The sequence below is a fragment of the Girardinichthys multiradiatus genome, chromosome 19 (assembly GCF_021462225.1).
Source record: "Girardinichthys multiradiatus isolate DD_20200921_A chromosome 19, DD_fGirMul_XY1, whole genome shotgun sequence".
Taxonomy (NCBI): Eukaryota; Metazoa; Chordata; class Actinopteri; order Cyprinodontiformes; family Goodeidae; genus Girardinichthys; species Girardinichthys multiradiatus.
In genome coordinates, this window is record NC_061811.1 from 38,779,068 (window position 1) to 38,799,178 (window position 20,111).

Here is a 20,111-nt window from a genome sequence, read left to right on the forward strand (position 1 = left end):
CAGGTGTCTGCAACCTGTGGCTCCTGAGTTGCAAGTGGTTCTTCGGACCTTCCAAGATGGCTTTAATAACTTGGGCAAAAATGATGAGGAACCAACAGTTTCTATATATAAAACTAATAACAAATGCATGTTTTAGAAGTTTATTAGTTTTTATTAAATAACTGCTATGATTTTTCACAAGAAAATGACACCAAAAGTACCAATACCTTTTTTTTTTTTTTTATTAAATAACACTTTCCTTTTATTATATATTAAATCTAATAACTTGTCTTTTATCATCTAATGCGGAACCTATTATTTAGTCCTGAGAGCAACGTTTGTAAAGTTGGACCTGACTGAACCACAACACTTCTAGGTCTGTTTTTCAGAGAGGAGACCATAGTAGACCACAGTTAAACACATTATGCCACCACAATCAGTTTATACCAACTGATTTAAGCTTGTTTTGCAGCTACAGAAACTGAGAAATTTAAATCTTATTAAAATGCTCAGTATAAATGATTAACTTAAGTGAACTAAAGCAATGTTGTAAAGAATGATGAGCTCGGCGCAGCGCTGGTGGTGTAGGGGTTAAGTGTGCGACCATGTGCAGAGGCTATAGTCCTCAATGTGGCTGTCCAGGGTTTGAGTCCCAGACCCGGCGATCTTTACCAAATGTCTTTGCCCTCTTTCCTGTCTACCTACTGTCGAAAAATGAAAAATAAAGGCCGTTAGTGCCAAAGAATGAGCTGACATCCCTCTATAAATTGAGAGTAATCGTTTTTGGTTTGATCTTTGCTTATAAAATGATGTGTGGAAACTGGTTTGTGTTTTGCGCACTTACGGTTAGATTTGAATAATTTAGAACCTGGCAATGACCAGATCGGTTTTATAACATCTTGATATATTAGACCGTTTGCAAGAGGCTGTGCCTCTAGATAAAATGTGTTCTAATTATAAATATTAGATATCAGGAATCTCTGTTTGCCTTAAATCAGTTCATGTTTTTATTTTTATTTTTTCACAGAATGCAATACATAAGTGCACAGTGTGTTACAGATACAGACAAGATTCACCTTTTACCCACAAACCTCCCGGAGAGGTTGGACCAAAGAAGTCAAGGAAGCCTATTTGTTATTTGACAGATCAGTAACAGGACAGAGCTGAAGTGATTTCAGTAGTTCCTGTCAGCCTTGCTATAGTAGTTTGTCTCTTTCTCTTGACCATATTTTTACTCTCGAACTTTCATCCATTCCTCATCCTGACCTTTCTGCATCCCACTCATCTTCTACATCCCTACCCTTTCTCATCCCATTCATTAACTTTCTCATGCCTTTGCATTTACCATCTTTATTTCTTTTCATTCATCCTCCTAGTCATTTTCACCCTACTCATCCTCTGCATTCCTTGCGCCAACCTCAAATCACTCTCCATCAACACGACTTCGCTATTGATATACGTTTGTCTATTTTTTCTTAAGGTACCATCTGTGGGTCGGGGGTGGGAGTATTAGAGGGGTCCTTAGTGGTAATTGTCATCTCAGAAGAAAAGTCTAACCTGTGCTGAGATGTTTCAGGTGAAGCTCAGCTGTCAGATCATCTTGTCCTCTCTTCATTAACTCAAAATAAACTCACTTTGTTTTGCCATGGTCATTGTTAATCAGTGGCCTGTTTGTCTATTAATATACTTTTACATAAGATAGATTTTTGTGCAAGTAATACAATGATTAGACAGCAGCTCCTGTTTATAGCTGAAACAACTTTCACAGATCTCTTTACAATAGCAGAACTGTCAGCTCCAAAGTGTTACTCTTCTAGAGAAATGGTGATCTAGCAACAACACACAGAAGTCACAACAACAACTTGGCCCTAATTCAGTGCTCTATGACCTCATTCTCTGTTGGTAACCTGTCTTAACAGGGCTTTAGAGATACTTTTAACACTATGAATAAGGAAATAAAGAGATTTTAAACATTGTAAGCATTACTTCTATCCAGTATAGGGAAGCTTGATGAGTGCAGCCTGCCCTGGACCGAGCCGCAAGTTCATCAGGTCCACACTGCTACCTTCAGGCAGAGCACTACTGTTGGTGCTGAGGGCTACTGCAGCATGCCGGGGTAGTCCTGGATTGTTCATCTGCAACACTGTCTCCTCTTCTGCCCCCCAGTTAAAGGCAGCCAGGTAACGATCATTCTGATCCCAGACCCGCAGATATACCAGAGAGGAAGAGGAGTTGGACAGGAGGAGAAAATCTCCATAAAGGAGGGAGCGCTGTTTAGCCCGCAACTCGGTCACAGAGCAGAAGAACTTGCGAAATGACAGCTGCTCAGTCTGCTCCTCCTGGAACAGAGAGAGGAGAATGGGATTTAAGTGTGACCTGTGCTGTTTGCTCTATATTAAATACACATGTACCTCAAGCTTTCCTGCATACATTTTCAAATGTTGATGAAAACTTCCTCAATCCCAGCCAAGAGATAGGATTGTTTGTTTTAAAGATTTAGAGATTTTAAATACATATTTAGACAAATATGAGCCCAAAGGGTAATGTCCACTCCTACAGGTTGTGTCCAGAACTGCATGCAGACACCAGTCGGCTTAATACTCCAGCTGTATTAATTTAGGCATGAGCCTTGATTTTTAAGTTAAGTTTAAAACAATAAAATAAGAAGAAAAGTAAATAAGAATTTCATCATTGACAAACCCCCAGAAGATCTGAGAAACTACACTGCTGTGTGTGCACCGTATAGGTATTAGATAAGTTGTTTACCTGCAGAGTCCCATTAAGCTCCTCTTCAAAGACCCAAAGCATTTTGGGAAACTTAGAATCCTAATGTAAATAGGAACAAAAAATAAAAAGTTTCCATTTCAAAACCAGTCAGCAATTAGTCAGAGACTCTACTTTTATTGCAACTTAAAGAACTTTAGAATTTATTTGACATTAGACAAAAACTCAAAAACAGGTTCCTCTGATTGTAGCTGAATCAACTAGGACTTGTCTCACCCCATCCATCAGGCCAATCTCATCTCCATAGCTGAAGACAGGTGTTCCTGGCAGGGTCAGCAGCAGCAGCTGGTAGAGTTTGACATGAGCTTGGTTAACTAATGAGGCCAAGTGACCCTCAACTCGTCCCCCCAGACTCCAGGCCAGCTTTGTCTGACTGTGGTTAGAATACAGATGCTGGATGGTCTCAGCGAAACGGGTGGGCTCAGGGTCACCTGATGTCAGCACGTTAGATATCAGAAGGTCGACTCCAGTTGAGGAAAGAAGGGCAGACACATTTTCAGCAGAGGAGATTTCTGTGATACCAAGCAGAACTCTGAAAAACACAGCCACAACTTCACTTAGCAAACCCAGAACTTAGATGGGAAGCACCATATTTTTCTACTGGATGTATTTTTAAACTTTGAGTCAAAACAGATGTTGAGCCAATGTCAAAAATGGTCATTACTCTCATGCCTAAGGAAATAATCTCACTGACTCTGCAGATGATGAAACTGTTTTCAAAAATACATAATTCTGCAAAGCTTTGAGGTGTTCAAGCTTATTCTTGGCTGAATCTTTCAGAGTTTAAAAAGAGCAACAGAAAGAGTCATTCTCAGCCACCTTATCTTGTGGTTTCTGTTGGAATAATTGTATAGAGATTTATCTTATATTTTTTCCTTTTCTATTAACATTACAATTTGATCTTTATAACCTTTCATGATGTATGTGTGAGTAAGGATGTGATGAGTTTGTCTGCAGGCAAGGATCAAAGGTGGAGCTGAGAAGGAAGCAGTCACAGATGAGGAGGTCATAAAGATGATGGCTGATTGTGCTGAACAGAAGACACACTGATCTTAAGATGGGGGGAGACTGTGGAAGTGTGTTGTTACAAGGTAATGGTGTTTATGACCTGTATACGTTGCAGCTGTTTTTCCCATCCTTAGAGAGCAACGTTTATTGTAACTAGGGACCCCCAAAGATAATAAAAAGAGAGGTACGGACAGATGGTTTTCAGAGCGGTAGGAGATTTGTAACTGAAAGCACGTCTCTGTCCGTTCTCCTCGCAGCGAGTAAAATAACTACGGTAATTCTTTGTCTTTCTCTTCTTTTTTTTATGATTATAAGTATTTTAGGTTGTTTAAACCTGACAGTTTCATTTCTTATTGAAATATTTAGATCAGAATTGATATAAAAAGACAATATTTATTTACTGGTATAAAAACCAGAGGTTAATATTTAATTTTGGACATCATTAATAGATTCCTTTAACAGACATGTGATCTGGGAAGATAATGATAACAGCTCTGAACCATTCATGTAAAGCAAAACAAGCTGGAAACATTACAATTTGCTCCATTCATGTGAAAACAGAATTATATTTGGAAAAAAAGGGATCATCCTATCAGAGATTACAGGTTAAAGATGAATCCTGCACCTTTTTGGATCCTTGTCCATTCCGTTGTGGATGATGGCCCGAATGTCAGCCCAGAGAGATGGAACCATGTTGGCCAGCTGCTCCACTCCTGAGAGCTGGATTCCATCCACACCTTCATTCAGCCAGAATACCAGGGCAGACTGAAAGCACATGGACACATTTTACTGGAAAATGTTTTCCAGACATTTCACACAGTTTCTCTGAGATCTTATTATTGAATACTTTAATATTCTCTTTACAATTATTTTTCATGCTGTCCTCAGATGAAATCAGTAGGAGACAGTGAGTGACGTAAATGTAAAACTAGACAATTTGACCTATATATGCTTCACCTTCAACTTTAATTTCTACAGTCTTTCCTCAAAATTTAGTCATACAGTCCCATAAAACATAAAACTACCCCTTGAACTTTTAAGTTTTGTGACTTCACAACAACAAACTTTATTGTATTGTATTTGATACAAAGGCACACAATAGTGCATAATCATGAAGTGGAAGGTAAATGATAGATGTTTTAAAATTCCCTTTACATAAAAAAATCTGAAAAATGTGGCATTCATTTACAGGTCCTTCTAAAACAAGTAGCATATTGTGATAAAGTTCATTATTTTCTATAATGTAATGATGAAAATTTAACATTCATATATTTTAGATTCATTGCACACTAACTGAAATATTTCAGGTCTTTTATTGTCTTAATATGGATGATTTTGGCATACAGCTCATGAAAACCCAAAATTCCTATCTCACAAAATTAGCATATTTCATTCGATCAATAAAAGAAAAGTGTTTTTAATACAAAAAACGTCAACCTTCAAATAATCATGTACAGTTATGCACTCAATACTTGGTCGGTAATCCTTTTGCAGAAGTGACTGCTTCAATGCGGCGTGGCATGGAGGCAATCAGCCTGTGGCACTGCTGAGGTCTTATGGAGGCCCAGGATGCTTCGATAGCAGCCTTTAGCTCATCCAGAGTGTTGGGTCTTGAGTCTCTCAACGTTCTCTTCACAATATCCTACAGATTCTCTATGGGGTTCAGGTCAGGAGACTTGGCAGGCCGATTGAGCACAGTGATACCATGGTCAGTAAACCATTTACCAGTGGTTTTGGCACTGTGAGCAGGTGCCAGGTCGTGCTGAAAAATGAAATCTTCATCTCCATAAAGCTTTTCAGCAGATGGAAGCATGAAGTGCTCCAAAATCTCCTGATAGCTAGCTGCATTGACCCTGCCCTTGATAAAACACAGTGGACCAACACCAGCAGCTGACACGGCACCCCAGACCATCACTGACTGTGGGTACTTGACACTGGACTTCTGGCATTTCCTTCTCCCCAGTCTTCCTCCAGACTCTGGCACCTTGATTTCCGAATGACATGCAGAATTTGCTTTCATCCGAAAAAAGTACTTTGGACCACTGAGCAACAGTCCAGTGCTGCTTCTCTGTAGCCCAGGACTGGGGAATGCGGCACCTGTAGCCCATTTCCTGCACACGCCTGTGCACGGTGGCTCTGGATGTTTCTACTCCAGACTCAGTCCACTGCTTCCGCAGGTCCCCCAAGGTCTGGAATCGGCCCTTCTCCACAATCTTCCTCACCTCTTCTCGTTGTGCAGCGTTTTCTGCCACACTTTTTCCTTCCCACAGACTTCCCATTGAGGTGCCTTGATACAGCACTCTGGGAACAGCCTATTCGTTCAGAAATTTCTTTCTGTGTCTTACCCTCTTGCTTGAGGGTGTCAATAGTGGCCTTCTGGACAGCAGTCAGGTCATCAGTCTTACCCATGATTGGGGTTTTGAGTGATGAACCAGGCAGGGAGTTTTAAAGGCCTCAGGAATCTTTTGCAGGTGTTTAGAGTTAACTCGTTGATTCAGATGATTAGGTTCATAGCTCGTTTAGAGACCCTTTTAATGATATGCTAATTTTGTGAGATATGAATTTTGGGTTTTCATGAGCTGTATGCCAAAATCATCCGTATTAAGACAATAAAAGACCTGAAATATTTCAGTTAGTGTGCAATGAATCTAAAATATATGATGGTTACATTTTCATCATGACATTATGGAAAATAATGAACTTTATCACAATATGCTAATTTCTTGAGAAGGACCTGTATGTCGCCATCAGCTTTGCACATCTACAGACCAATATTTTTTGCCCAGTCATCATGGCAAAAACACTCAAGCTCAGTCATATTGGAAGGAGAGCATCTGTGGACTTCAGTTTTTATGTCTTCCCACAGATTCTCACTTATATTCAGGTCTGGACCTGTTTACCACCTTTCTCCCAGGATTATTTTATATTTAGCTCCATCCATTTTTGCATCATCTCTGACCAGCTTCCCTGTTCTTGCTGATAAAAATTACATTTCCCATAGCATGATGTTACCACCACAATGCTTCACTATGAGGATGGTGCGTTCAGAGAGATGTGCTCAACACACCATCCCCACTGTTAACACACACATACTACAAACCTATGTTTTGCATGTAGACCTGAGAGTTAAATTTTGGTATCATCTGACCAGGGTGGCCTCTTCCAAGTGTTTGCGGTGTCCTTAAGATTCTGAAGGCAATTGTTTGCACTGGATTTTATCTAAGGGGTATAAGAGTAAAGGGGACTGAATACAAATGTATGTCAAACTTTTTAAGTTTTAGACTATGAAAGACATTGAAGTTTGTGGTTGTACCTTGTCATATTTAGTCAAAATTCAAGCTGAGTGAGAATACTTTAGCAAGAACCTATAGCTCGTTATTGTTTTAGCATAGTTTAGAGTGAATGTCTCAGCTCACTTCTACCATATGTTTCTAATTTCATTTATTTTTAGGTCATATTGGTTTCCAGCATGTCCACAAATGGCTACAGAAGTAAGTCATTACCTTCAGTCTCTCTGCTACATTTGTTACACTGTTGCTGGAGAACCAGGGTCCAGATGATCCCTGGTAGTTTGGAGTCAAATCCAAAACCACAGAAATTCCTACAGAACAGAAAACAACCAGATATCACTCTTAGAAACGCTTGCAGATGCTGTAGGGATCAAGGGGCAGTATTAGGCTGGTTTATATCAACATATTCCAGATTGTTCTTGTAAATGATCAGTCTTCTTCACACTTCATGGTTACTTGTGGAGTACCACAAGGTTCAGTGCTTGGGGAAATTCTCTTTATATATGTTTCCAACTGATGAAATTATCGGAGTATGGGAAACATTTCCACTGTTATGCTGACGATACTCTGCTACATTTATCCATAACTTCTGTTGAATCCAACCATTTAGACTACAGGCATGTCTTGAAGACATAAAAACTTGGATGAATTCACAGTTTCTGCTTCTAAATTCAGACAAGACAGAAGTTGTCATCTTTGGTTTAGAGTGTTTGAAATGGAAACTGCTCAGTCAGTCACTTAATTGGCCTCTGGCAATACGCCTTGGTGTTATTTTTGACCAGGACAAGTCATATAGATTTCAAATTAAGCAGGTGTCTAGTATTTCCTTTTTCACCTCCAGAATATTGCCAGAATTAGAAATATCCTGTCCAGAAGTGACAATCCATGTATTTGTTACTTCAAGGCTGAACTATTGTGTGATATAAATGAACTGAATTAAATCGAATATTGACATATTGTGTAAAAAAGACACTTTCTTCCTCACAGTCTGACATTAAATCAAATGAAATTTATTTTTTTTTTTTTACTTTTTCTGTAAAAAGTAAAAAAGTTAGGAAACTAAAGAATTTGCTAAATGCCAAAATAATGGGAGCAAGACATTTTTTGAAGTTTTTATTTATTTATATTCAGAGGTTTACATAAATTTCCTTAGTTTGGTAGAATTTGCAAAAACTCTAATCTAGCTTTTTATATATCTTTTGGAGTCGTGACGTCTTCCTCTCTGAGTGGCCTTCATGCCAGTGTTGGTACAGGACTTGTTTAACTTTGGAAATGAGACTCTTTGACCAGTCTCAGCAGCATCTTCAGAAGGTCTTTAACTTTTGCTCTGGGGTTGATTCACACATTTCATACCAGAACACACCCATCTCTGAGATACATAACCCGTCTCCTTCCTTAACCGTACGTTGATGGACGTTCCTGCGCTGTTTATCCTTATATAATTGTTATATAATTGTTTGAACAAACGAAGGTGGGACCTTCGGGTTTCTGGAATAGACCCAAGGAAGAACCAGATCTGATTTTATGTCAGACAATGAGAAAAAAAGGTGACATCAGTTTTTATGGATTGTATTCATTTAAGAACACCAGGTATTAATGAAGTCCTTTAGTTGATGTTTTTTATACTTTTGCAGGGTTTACCAAGTGTTTATGTTTAACAGAATATCAAATCTAATGTAATATTAAGAGTCTTTGTTTTTTTTGGGACTTGGTGTAAATATAATCTCCATCTGTATGAAAAACAGACTGAACCAAAGAAAAAAAATGGAACTTGTGAATGTCTTTTCTTAAATAAGTATGGTTCTGAGAAACATTTGACTTACAAACATTTTTCACAATAGTTTCTCACCTTTTCGGCGAGCAGCCTGGATGACACCTTTAAACTGATCAAGGTTTCCAGCATCAGGAGAAATCTCCTCAAACCTCAAGCTGATGGCTTCATCAGGTGGAGCAACATGAATTGGTCCAACCACCAAACCTTTCACCTTCAGCTGGGACAAACTGTTCATCTTCTGCTCCAGACCTTCCATGAAGGAAAATGGAACCATGAATGGATATCTCTTTTGGTTATCTTCGGCATATGTTTTAAATATTTTAGCTGCTAAAAAATTTTTGATTTCTTTTTACATTTTTATTTTTTGACCAATTTGATGATAGATAGATAGATAGATAGATAGATAGATAGATAGATAGATAGATAGATAGATAGATAGATAGATAGATAGATAGATAGATAGATAGATAGATAGATAGATAGATAGATAGATAGATAGATAGATAGATAGATAGATAGATAGATAGATAATCAGGAGCTCACCCTTCAGGTTGTGCATGTCAGTGAATGCTTGGATGTTTCCAATCTGGTACAGTGGGCCTTCGTTCCACCAGCTGGTGGCTGGCAGTTCTCTGCAGCCAGGAGCCTGAAGGAGGATGAGGACAGCTCCAACCAGCATCCCCAACCAGCCGAGCCAGAACACCAGCAGGAGCGCCCAGCGGGTTCTCACCCAGCTGAGAAAAAAAAAAGTTATTCAGTGGAGCTTCAACGACCATAAGGCCTGAAAATGTTTCAACTAGAATGATCATTATTGAGTCTACAGAAGTAAGAGCTCATTTCACACTGCTTGTTAATTGTGGTCTTGATCTTTGGTAACATGTTTGATTCTGAAGTAACAGCATTCTGGTAGACAACTTTTTTGGTCACTTTTAATAACGTTTTAAATAAGTAGTGGTGTTTGGAGTATTTCAGCAACTTTGGTCAGATCTTCTTTTATGTCCTGTGCAAATTTATTTATTGTGTGTTATTAATAATCTAATTGTCACAGTTTGTGGTTGGTCAGGACCGGGATGCAGACAGAAGCTTGGAAGCCACATAGTTTAGGAATCTTCTTCTTTAATGAAAAATAAACAAATGACTTACACGAGGACACGGAGCAGGAGACACAGGAAGATAACCGGAGGAACCAACAGGGAACAAGGAGAACCGGTAAGTTAATATACAGAGGGAGGTGCAATGTGAACCAATGGGAAGGGAGGCAGGTAATCAGATGATTAATGACAGGTGTGAAGACCAGCTGAGGGAACTGAGGGAATTAAGTTACTGGTGCAGGGGAACACAGAGACATGGGGGAAGCTAGACTAAAGACACTCAGGGAAACAGATCTAAGGAAAAGTATAAACATTAATACATGGATCAAAATACTAACTGGGAAAACAGGGACACGAGGAACTAAACTAGACTAAATAATCTAAACAAATGTTAACTAGACAAAAGTAAACTAATCAGTAAGACTACTAATCAGAAGAACAGGGAAAACATGGCAAAGTAAACAAAAACAAAGACCAAAATGGCAGAACCTGACACTAATACTGCCAAATGTTCTTGTTTCACATGTGTATTGTATTCTGCTTAACAATTTTTACTCCTTTATTTACACAAGTTTACTAACAGTTATCAACTAGTCCTCTGCTCTCAGGCATGTGTGGCCAGATGGTTTAGGCCACTAATCACTGCCCCTTCCTTTTGTATTTTCTCCTAAGCTCTGATCTTACCAGGAGGAAACATGCACGATAGTGATCTTAATGCACAAGCACTATAATTTTAAAGAGCAAACATGTTTAGATTTCACCATAAGTAATTTTTGAAAGGATGTTTTGGCAGAAACGAGGTGAACTGCTAACTCTGGGTTGAGTGTCAGTCTCAGCTTCAAGCAGAGGAGCCCAAGAGGCGAAAGGGAGCAGTAAATCAGATGGTGCTCTGGTCTGTTGTGGTAATGAAAGAACCAAGCCAAAAAAGCAAAGCTCTCAATTTACCCCTCTGCCTCTGCCCAGACCCTCACCTACTATAATAACATATGGATCATGAATAAAAGAACGAGATCACGGATACAAGCAGCTGAAATTAGTTTCCTCTATAGTGAGAGGAAGCTTAAAGTAGAGCCACTTATTCTCTGCTTCAAAAGGAGACATTTGAGGTGGTTCAGGAATCTGATCTGGGGAAGACTCAGAGCTCACTGTAGGGACTTTATATCCCATCTGACCTGGTACCATCCTGGGACCCACCAGAATAAACTGGAGGATGTTGCTGGTCTGGGCTTCCCTCCTGGACCTATTGCCCCATGACCCAATCTTGGATAAACGGAAGATGATGGATGGTTGGCTGCATAATTTGGCAGGAGTTGCTTTATTCTCTCATGCTGATATGTTTTCTGTACCTTTTTCCATTAACGCTAACTATGAAGAGCTTTATACAGGAACTGGATCTAACCTAAACTCAGCCCTGTCACCTCACACCATCTGTGTTTAAAAAAGAATGACAGAGTGGAATCTGTGGGGTTAGATCTAAATAATTTTGCTTACATTTTAAGAGCACACCCGTTTATGTGTAAGAAAATGTCAAGTACAGTTTTATACACATGTATTGCTTACAGATCTGACTTTCAACCTTTCAGAATAATGGCACTCAACACAGACTAAAACCTTCCAGCCCACAGCTACACTAACAAAACCAGACTTATAATAGCACCATACAATCATCTTTACAATTTTTTCCTTGTCTTACGTTCTTGTATTTCTTTCTAATATTCTTGCTTTCTACTCAGAACCCCACACCTGAACCAGCTGGCAGAGATGGAAGCTGGGCAGCAGAGCTAGTAGCTGAGGATGGTTTAGATCTGACCTGGCGGAAACAACCACAACATGGATTTTCCCAGCTAATATTTATCCCTTTGATAATGGGATAGGTTATTTAGCTGATAACGGTTGTTATTCTTCTCAGTCCCATTCTTTGGCAGTTTCTTGTCAGATCTTCATCCTCATTTAGACAAGAGCACATGTCTGTTTTTCTGGTCACAAGTTGATCTTTAACCTAATCTACTGTGTCTAAAACCTGAACTGCACTGGGTACTCCCCCCCTTGGCAAACAGCCTTTTTTTTTTTTTAAATAAATAGTTTTTGTGGTGGTTGTGGCCTTTCCTCACAGTAATCAGACAGGAAAGGAACAGAGAGAAGGCTGGGGTGGCAAGGTTTCATGTTCAGCAATGGAACCTCAGATTGAGAACTAACAGCCTCTGTATTTGGGCCACCACCCCTTCACACTGCTTTTTAAATTCAAATCCTTAAACTCCTTAACTAATATTGCAACTTAAATCCAACTCTGTTTTCATAGCAGTATTCTGGGGCAGAACTGGGAGGACATCCACTCCCATGAATGTGAAGTGACACCACATATAGACTGTATCAGAATGCTTTACTGTTGACACCACACAGTCTTCCACCAAGTGATTCTTCAAGTGTCCCGAACAATCAGGGAGAGGATTTATCAAAGAAAATAACTTTGCACCAGCTTTCTGCTGTCCTTTCTTGTACCTCATGCAGACTTTCTGTCTGTCCTTGATATTTTTCTTAGTAAAAAGTGGGTCTTCGCTCCCACTTTTGTCAGAAAGCAACAAAATCTGCACATTACTATGCATGTCCTGCTGGACACTCTTTAACCTCCTGAAGTCTTCTTCATTAAAGCTAAAGCTCTTGCCTTGAAATCCTTGATGATTCAGAAAATTGTTTTTAGTATCCTTTTCCTACATTTGAAGCCATTTTGCTGCAAAGCAATGATGACTGCACACTTTCCTTTCGAGGACCCTGTCCAGACATCTAGTAATTAAACTGAGGGAGTGATTTCAGCTGGACTCTTCAGAGATTACCTGTGCTAATGATGACTTTACTGAGATGAAGTTAGCTGATCATTTGGGGCAAAAATAAAGTGAAAAGGAGCTTTTGTTACAAAGTTATCCTAATAAAACTCTGCAATATATTAATCTACCTCTAACCTCTGTGCAAATTAGCAGGATGAAGACTGAAGCTGAGACATTGTAAAAACACCACGTTTGTCACTCTACAGGTCCTTCTCAAAATATTAGCATATTGTGATAAAGTTCATTATTTTCCATAATGTAATGATGAAAATTTAACATTCATATATTTTAGATTCATTGCACACTAACTGAAATATTTCAGGTCTTTTATTGTCTTAATACGGATGATTTTGGCATACAGCTCATGAAAACCCAAAATTCCTATCTCACAAAATTAGCATATCATTAAAAGGGTCTCTAAACGAGCTATGAACCTAATCATCTGAATCAACGAGTTAACTCTAAACACCTGCAAAAGATTCCTGAGGCCTTTAAAACTCCCAGCCTGGTTCATCACTCAAAACCCCAATCATGGGTAAGACTGCTGACCTGACTGCTGTCCAGAAGGCCACTATTGACACCCTCAAGCAAGAGGGTAAGACACAGAAAGAAATTTCTGAACGAATAGGCTGTTCCCAGAGTGCTGTATCAAGGCACCTCAGTGGGAAGTCTGTGGGAAGGAAAAAGTGTGGCAGAAAACGCTGCACAACGAGAAGAGGTGACCGGACCCTGAGGAAGATTGTGGAGAAGGGCCGATTCCAGACCTTGGGGGACCTGCGGAAGCAGTGGACTGAGTCTGGAGTAGAAACATCCAGAGCCACCGTGCACAGGCGTGTGCAGGAAATGGGCTACAGGTGCCGCATTCCCCAGGTCAAGCCACTTTTGAACCAGAAACAGCGGCAGAAGCGCCTGGCCTGGGCTACAGAGAAGCAGCACTGGACTGTTGCTCAGTGGTCCAAAGTACTTTTTTCGGATGAAAGCAAATTCTGCATGTCATTCGGAAATCAAGGTGCCAGAGTCTGGTGGAAGACTGGGGAGAAGGAAATGCCAAAATGCCAGAAGTCCAGTGTCAAGTACCCACAGTCAGTGATGGTCTGGGGTGCTGTGTCATCTGCTGGTGTTAGTCCACTGTGTTTTATCAAGGGCAGGGTCAATGCAGCTAGCTATCAGGAGATTTTGGAGCACTTCATGCTTCCATCTGCTGAAAAGCTTTATGGAAATGAAGATTTCATTTTTCAGCACGACCTGGCACCTGCTCACAGTGCCAAAACCACTGGTAAATGGTTTACTGACCATGGTATCACTGTGCTCAATTGGCCTGCCAACTCTCCTGACCTGAACCCCATAGAGAATCTGTGGGATATTGTGAAGAGAACGTTGAGAGATTCATGACCCAACACTCTGGATGAGCTAAAGGCCGCTATCGAAGCATCCTGGGCCTCCATAAGACCTCAGCAGTGCCACAGGCTGATTGCCTCCATGCCACGCCGCATTGAAGCAGTCATTTCTGCAAAAGGATTCCCGACCAAGTATTGAGTGCATAACTGTACATGATTATTTGAAGGTTGACGTTTTTTGTATTAAAAACACTTTTCTTTTATTGGTCGGATGAAATATGCTAATTTTGTGAGATAGGAATTTTGGGTTTTTATGAGCTGTATGCCAAAATCATCCGTATTAAGACAATAAAAGACCTGAAATATTTCAGTTAGTGTGCAATGAATCTAAAATATATGAATGTTAAATTTTCATCATGACATTATGGAAAATAATGAACTTTATCACAATATGCTAATATTTTGAGAAGGACCTGTACATGGGGACCAAATGGAATATATGCTGTGCAATAACAGGGCGAGGTGTTCTTTCACATCATTAAAACATCATTTTATTTCCGACTGATAATTCGTTTATTATTTAAACAGGTATTTCTGGAAAAACATATTTATTCGATTTTTTTCCCAGCATAATTTATCACATAAAGGCAGTTATCCAGCTCTTCTGCCCGACGGCAGGGCCACACCTGTGAATGAGCCCGTGTGTCTGTACAGAGTGTCCTCACCCAGGAGTCCCCGCCACCCGCAGCAGCTCCTCCTTGTTCAGGCCGGTGAACTTCTCCTCCGCCTCATCCAGGACCTTCAGCTTCACGGAGCCGTTTTTCTCCGCTCCCACCTCCTCCATCACTTCAGGCGGAGCTACCGCTGGTCGGTCTCCGCCGGTGGTCATCGGCTGCTTCTCCTGCTCCTCCTGGTCCAGATCGGCCTCGCTTACATCAGCCTCGGTGGCATCAGCATCCACAGCGACCTGAGCTGCATCCAGAGCGTCTTTTTGCTCAACGCTGATGGTCTGAGCATCCTCCACATCGACATTAGTCTCCTCCGTGTTCATCCCGACTCCAGCTCACTATCTATCCCCGATTTATAAACTAGAGATGCCTCTAGCGTAAACTGACTGTCTGCCTACTGGTGAGCTTTAAACTCAATCAGCGTTTGCCAGCCGTGCTCTGACTGTCTGCTGCTTTCAAATGTAGTCGGAAATACTCAGCTTCACTCAGTATTAGCTGATGATTTGAAAATATGTATTTAATTTTGGTAGTCATTAACATTCTGAACAAAAATACATTAATAAAAGTTCTGATTTAAATGTTGTTGTTTTTTTACAATTAAAGGACACATTTGTAAATCATTTTATTAAGCAAGAGAAAGTCAAGAGAAGCCATTTGATCATTTTCCTGCCCTCACTCCCAAGTATTTGTGTTTATATTTTTAGTACCACCAAAATCAAAGAATAATTCCAAATCATTTGTTGTATGATACTACGATTGATTGTCATCTTCCTTGTTAGTTTACATAGCATGATGTAGGTGAACATAATTTCAGTTTATGTGATTTCAGCACACAGCAGAAACATTTATTTTGTGGGTAAACATCGTGCATTCAAAGTGTGCTCAATTAGGCTAATCTCTGTCTTGGTGGTTTTAATATTCGCCGGTGGTGCGCTGGGATGGTATCAAATTCCCGCCTGGATTGTCCCAGTCCGCCCTTGTTAGGAGCTCATATGGAAAATTGTTGCTTACTTGTTGAGATTTCTATGCAGTTTTAGTGGGCAGGAAGGAGAGACAGCAAGCTCAATTTGTGGCAATGGCAGGCAGTTCCGGTGGCAGGCTGTGGGGGACCGAAGCTGCCACCGGAACTGCCACAGCCTGCCGCAGGGTGGTAGGGGATTCCACGAGGATGCCAGAAGGTGCCAGACCGGCCGTAAAAGCTTGTCACGGCCGCGGTTTTTGTGGAAGCTGATGCTGATAATCGGCAAATGGGTTGTCATTATAGTTAATAGTGTATGTGGAGTTGCCACCGGAAGTGATACCAATGCTGATTAAGCAGGTGTCATTGTTGTTATAGCCTGTTTCCTTTAACAAGGGTGCCAGAGGATGTCAGGGGCTGCCAGAGGATGCCAGGGGGCGCCAGTCTGCCACGAGGGTCACTGTTGTACATTTACTTTGGCTATACTCTTTAGTGTCCACAAAGACTAATTAGTCTTCCTCAAACCTAGCAAAATTGTTTAGATTTTGTACATCAATAATTTCTGAGCAGAATTTTTCATAGTCCTTTTTTTCAAAAACAAAAGTTTAAAGTTCAGCTGGAGAGCTGTCATCGTATTCATCTTCCCAGTTCTTTATGGCCTCGAGGGTTTCAGTTTGTTCAGTGTTGTCCATGTCAAGTACTTTTGGAAGTGTGACTCTACCCTCAAATGTTGTTTTTGGCACCAATCAGCTGCAGTCTGACTGTCAGTCAACATGTTGCTTCCCTGCGAAAAAAGACGGTTTGTTGAGGGTATTCAGTATGTAGATGCTGTTACTTGTTAATATTGTTAGAGTATTGCAAATGAGCCTGAATTTTATACTATCATATTTGCTTTACATAATCAAAGCTCTATCAATTCCATATTATTGGATGAAGTTCGAGGACCGTGTGATTACAAGAGAGTTGCACATTGGGCAATGGTAGTGACTCCTGAATGCTTGTCTGCCTTCCTTACAGAAGCAGGACACCACAAATTTATCTTAAAAATAGATTCAGAATTGTTAAAAAAGCATACTCTACATGACAACAATAACATCTCATAAGAGACTTAAATAACATTCAACAAAATCATACCTTGATTGTTAGAAAAATAAATTGCTTCTCTCAGGTGCTTTCTTAAAAGGTGACCACTGTTTCCAAGTTGCTTTTTTTCACTGAAGATACACAGAGCAGCAGCACAGTCTAGAAAGGAATCAACATCAGAATAACTCTACTCACATGTAAATGTGAACTAAATATGTCAATATGACTAAATGAAAATGTAAATACAGAAACATTTGGCTTTCAGTTTTTAAAAACTGTAGCTACATTTATGTTCACAGACCAGTTAGTTTTGATCAACTTTCTGGGGCATAAAGTCCACAAATCAAACCTCCGCTTTTACAGTGACAGTGTATTTATTCAACCGAATAATCACATTGTAAAGGTTATGTTTCGGTGGAATAATTACTTTATCACAATAAATTTAATATTCCTCTCTTTGATAGCAACAACATATGCAGTTTTCAGTTAAGCTATCTAACTTATTTGTAGTTGTTATTGGACAATAAATTCTTGACATAGCCCTATATATATTACATTTTGTGTCTATTACAACTTTTTCTTACCTTCCTTGTGTAAACTTTAAACAGGGTTCAGCATTCAAACACATATCTGGCAACCATTTCAAATTGATCCCACCAGCATATCCAGAAATAAAACCTTAACTCATTTGGCAAATAAATGCACTTTATTCCGTCAGTCAAAAAAACGTCTTTTATTTGTTTCTATATTTTGCAGTTGCGCTCGCACAGCCTAATTTACAGACACCCTACACAGTGGCATGGGGGCCGTTGTCTAGGGTGCATCATGTGTTCTTGGTACACTATTAACTGCAGCAAGTTTTTGTAGCCTAGACCAAAACTGACATACAGAAAATGATACTATCATAAGTGTGTATCTTACTGTTAATTAATCCTTTCAAGAAATATGGGCTTATATTGTATTTCGCGAACTGATCTAAAACAAATCATAAAGCATGAACACAAACAGAAAAGAAGCAATTTAAGTGCCAAAGACAAACTAAGCAGAATGAAACAGAGCTATGGACTATTGAGCAAAAGAGATCACAAAAGTATGTCTGTCAATATTTTTATATTAAAAATTGAAGTGACTTTGAATTTAGGTTAGAATGTTGGTTAAGAAACAACCAATAACTGCATCATTGTCTGCAGCTAACAACTGAGTAACAGGTTAGAGCTTCAAACAACACATGGAGAATGACCTATCAGTCTTGTCTCTCTGGCATCCCCTGGCACCCTGTTGCATCCTCTGGCACTCCGTGGCACCTTCTGGCACTCCGTGGTATCCTCTGGCACCCTGTGGCATCCTCTGGCACTCAGTGGCATCCTCTGGCACCCCATGGCATCCTTTGGCACTCCGTGGCATCCTCTGGCACCCCATGGCATCCTTTGGCACTCTGTGGCATCCTCTGGCAGCCCCTGGCATCCTCTGGTAGCCCCTGGCATTATCTGGCAGCCCCTGGCACCCTGTGGGAACCTCTGGCAGCCCCTGGCACCCTGTGGCATCCTCTGGCACCCTGTGGCAACCTCTGGCAGTCCCTGGCACCCTGTGGCATCCTCTGGCAGCCCCTGGCACCCTGTGGCATCCTCTGGCACCCTGTGGCATCCTCTGGTAGCCCCTGGCACTCAGTGGCATCCTCTGGCACCCCATGGCATCCTTTGGCACTCCGTGGCATCCTCTGGCACCCCATGGCATCCTTTGGCACTCTGTGGCATCCTCTGGCACCCCCTGGCATCCTCTGGCAGCCCCTGGCATCCTCTGGCAGCCCCTAGCATCCTCTGGTAGCCCCTGGCATCCTCTGGCAGCCCCTGGCACCCTGTGGGCACCTCTGGCAGCCCCTGGCACCCTGTGGGAACCTCTGGCAGCCCCTGGCACCCTGTGGCATCCTCTGGCACCCTGTGGCAACCTCTGGCAGTGCCTGGCACCCTGTGTCATCCTCTGGGAGCCCCTGGCATCCTCTGGCGGCCCCCTGTGCCATCCTCTAGCACCCCCTGGGATCCTCTGGCAGCCCCTGGCACCCTGTGGCATCCTCTGGCACTCTCGTGGCAGCCTTATGGCCTGGGACATCCAGCGTGTTTTTAAGCATTTATTTATAATTTTCTGTGAGTAACAATTCAGAATAGCCGCTTGTGCTCTATAATAAACCGGCTGTTTGTGCAATAAATCTTCGTCATCCTTTCAGCACGTCACACATACACATAGTGCTATTTATTTTCCATGTCAAGTAAATACAATCACCTTATGTTATGGGTCTAAAGCTGTTTATTAAATAATAATCAATAATGACATCATTATTTAAAGGTAACAGGCTATAACAACAATGACACCTGCTTAATCAGCATTGGTATCACTTCCGGTGGCAGCTCCACAGAGACTATTAACTATAATGACAACCCATTTGCCGATTATCAGCATCAGCTTCCACAAAAACCGCGGCCGTGGCAAGCTTTTACGGCCGGTCTGGCACCTTCTGGCATCCTCGTGGAATCCCCTACCACCCTGCGGCAGGCTGTGGCAGTTCCGGTAGCAGCAGAACTGAGCTCGGCCCTGCTGAAACTCCGGTCCACTAGTTGTCTCCCGCTTTGTTTTTTTTGACGAGGTTTGCACACACTGCAGCAGGGATTCTGGACCACTCCTCCATACAGATCTTCTCCAGATCCTTCAGGTTTCGGGGTTGTTGCTGGGCAATACAGACTTTCAGCTCAGAATAGGTCTGGAGACTGGCTAAGCCACTCCAGGACCTTGAGATGCTTCTTACAAAGCCACTCCTTAGTAGCTCTGGCTGTGTGCTTCGGGTCGTTGTCATGCTGGAAGACCCAGCCATTTCCTTTTCTCTTTTTTTGGTATATCCCAAGATTGAGTTTTTTTTTTGCCACCAACGTTATTTCTTATGCATTATTTGTCCTTGGCTCTTAATCCATAGGATTCAATTTGACGTTTGTCCACCTTTTGCATCTATAACAGCTTCACCTCTTCTGGGAAGGATGTCCACAAGATTTAGGAGTGTGATCATGGGAATTTTTTACCATTCTTCAAGAAACAGATTTGTAAGGTCATAGATTGATGTTGGACAAGAAGGCCTGGCTCTCAGTCTTCGCTCTAATTCATCCCAAAGGTGTTCTATCGGGTTGAGGTCAGGACTCCACAGGCCAGTCAAGCTCATCCATGCTAAACTATTTCATCCATGTATTAATGGACCTTGCTTTGTGCACATGTTG

At 41.1% G+C, this 20,111-nt stretch overlaps 1 protein-coding gene across 1 annotated transcript; it reads right to left on the reverse strand.

The window, feature by feature from the left end:
• Window positions 1-962: 962 nt before the first annotated feature.
• LOC124855833 (4F2 cell-surface antigen heavy chain-like) lies at window positions 963-15,269 on the reverse strand. Its single transcript, XM_047345938.1, has 8 exons — window positions 14,811-15,269; window positions 9,379-9,569; window positions 8,911-9,084; window positions 7,275-7,372; window positions 4,397-4,536; window positions 2,980-3,295; window positions 2,746-2,805; window positions 963-2,318 (listed from the first exon to the last, which is right to left on the reverse strand). The coding sequence occupies exons 1-8, from the start codon at window positions 15,134-15,136 to the stop codon at window positions 1,968-1,970; spliced, it is 1,656 nt and encodes a 551-aa protein (XP_047201894.1). The 5' UTR covers window positions 15,137-15,269; the 3' UTR covers window positions 963-1,967.
• Between the last annotated feature and the right edge of the window lie 4,842 nt (window positions 15,270-20,111).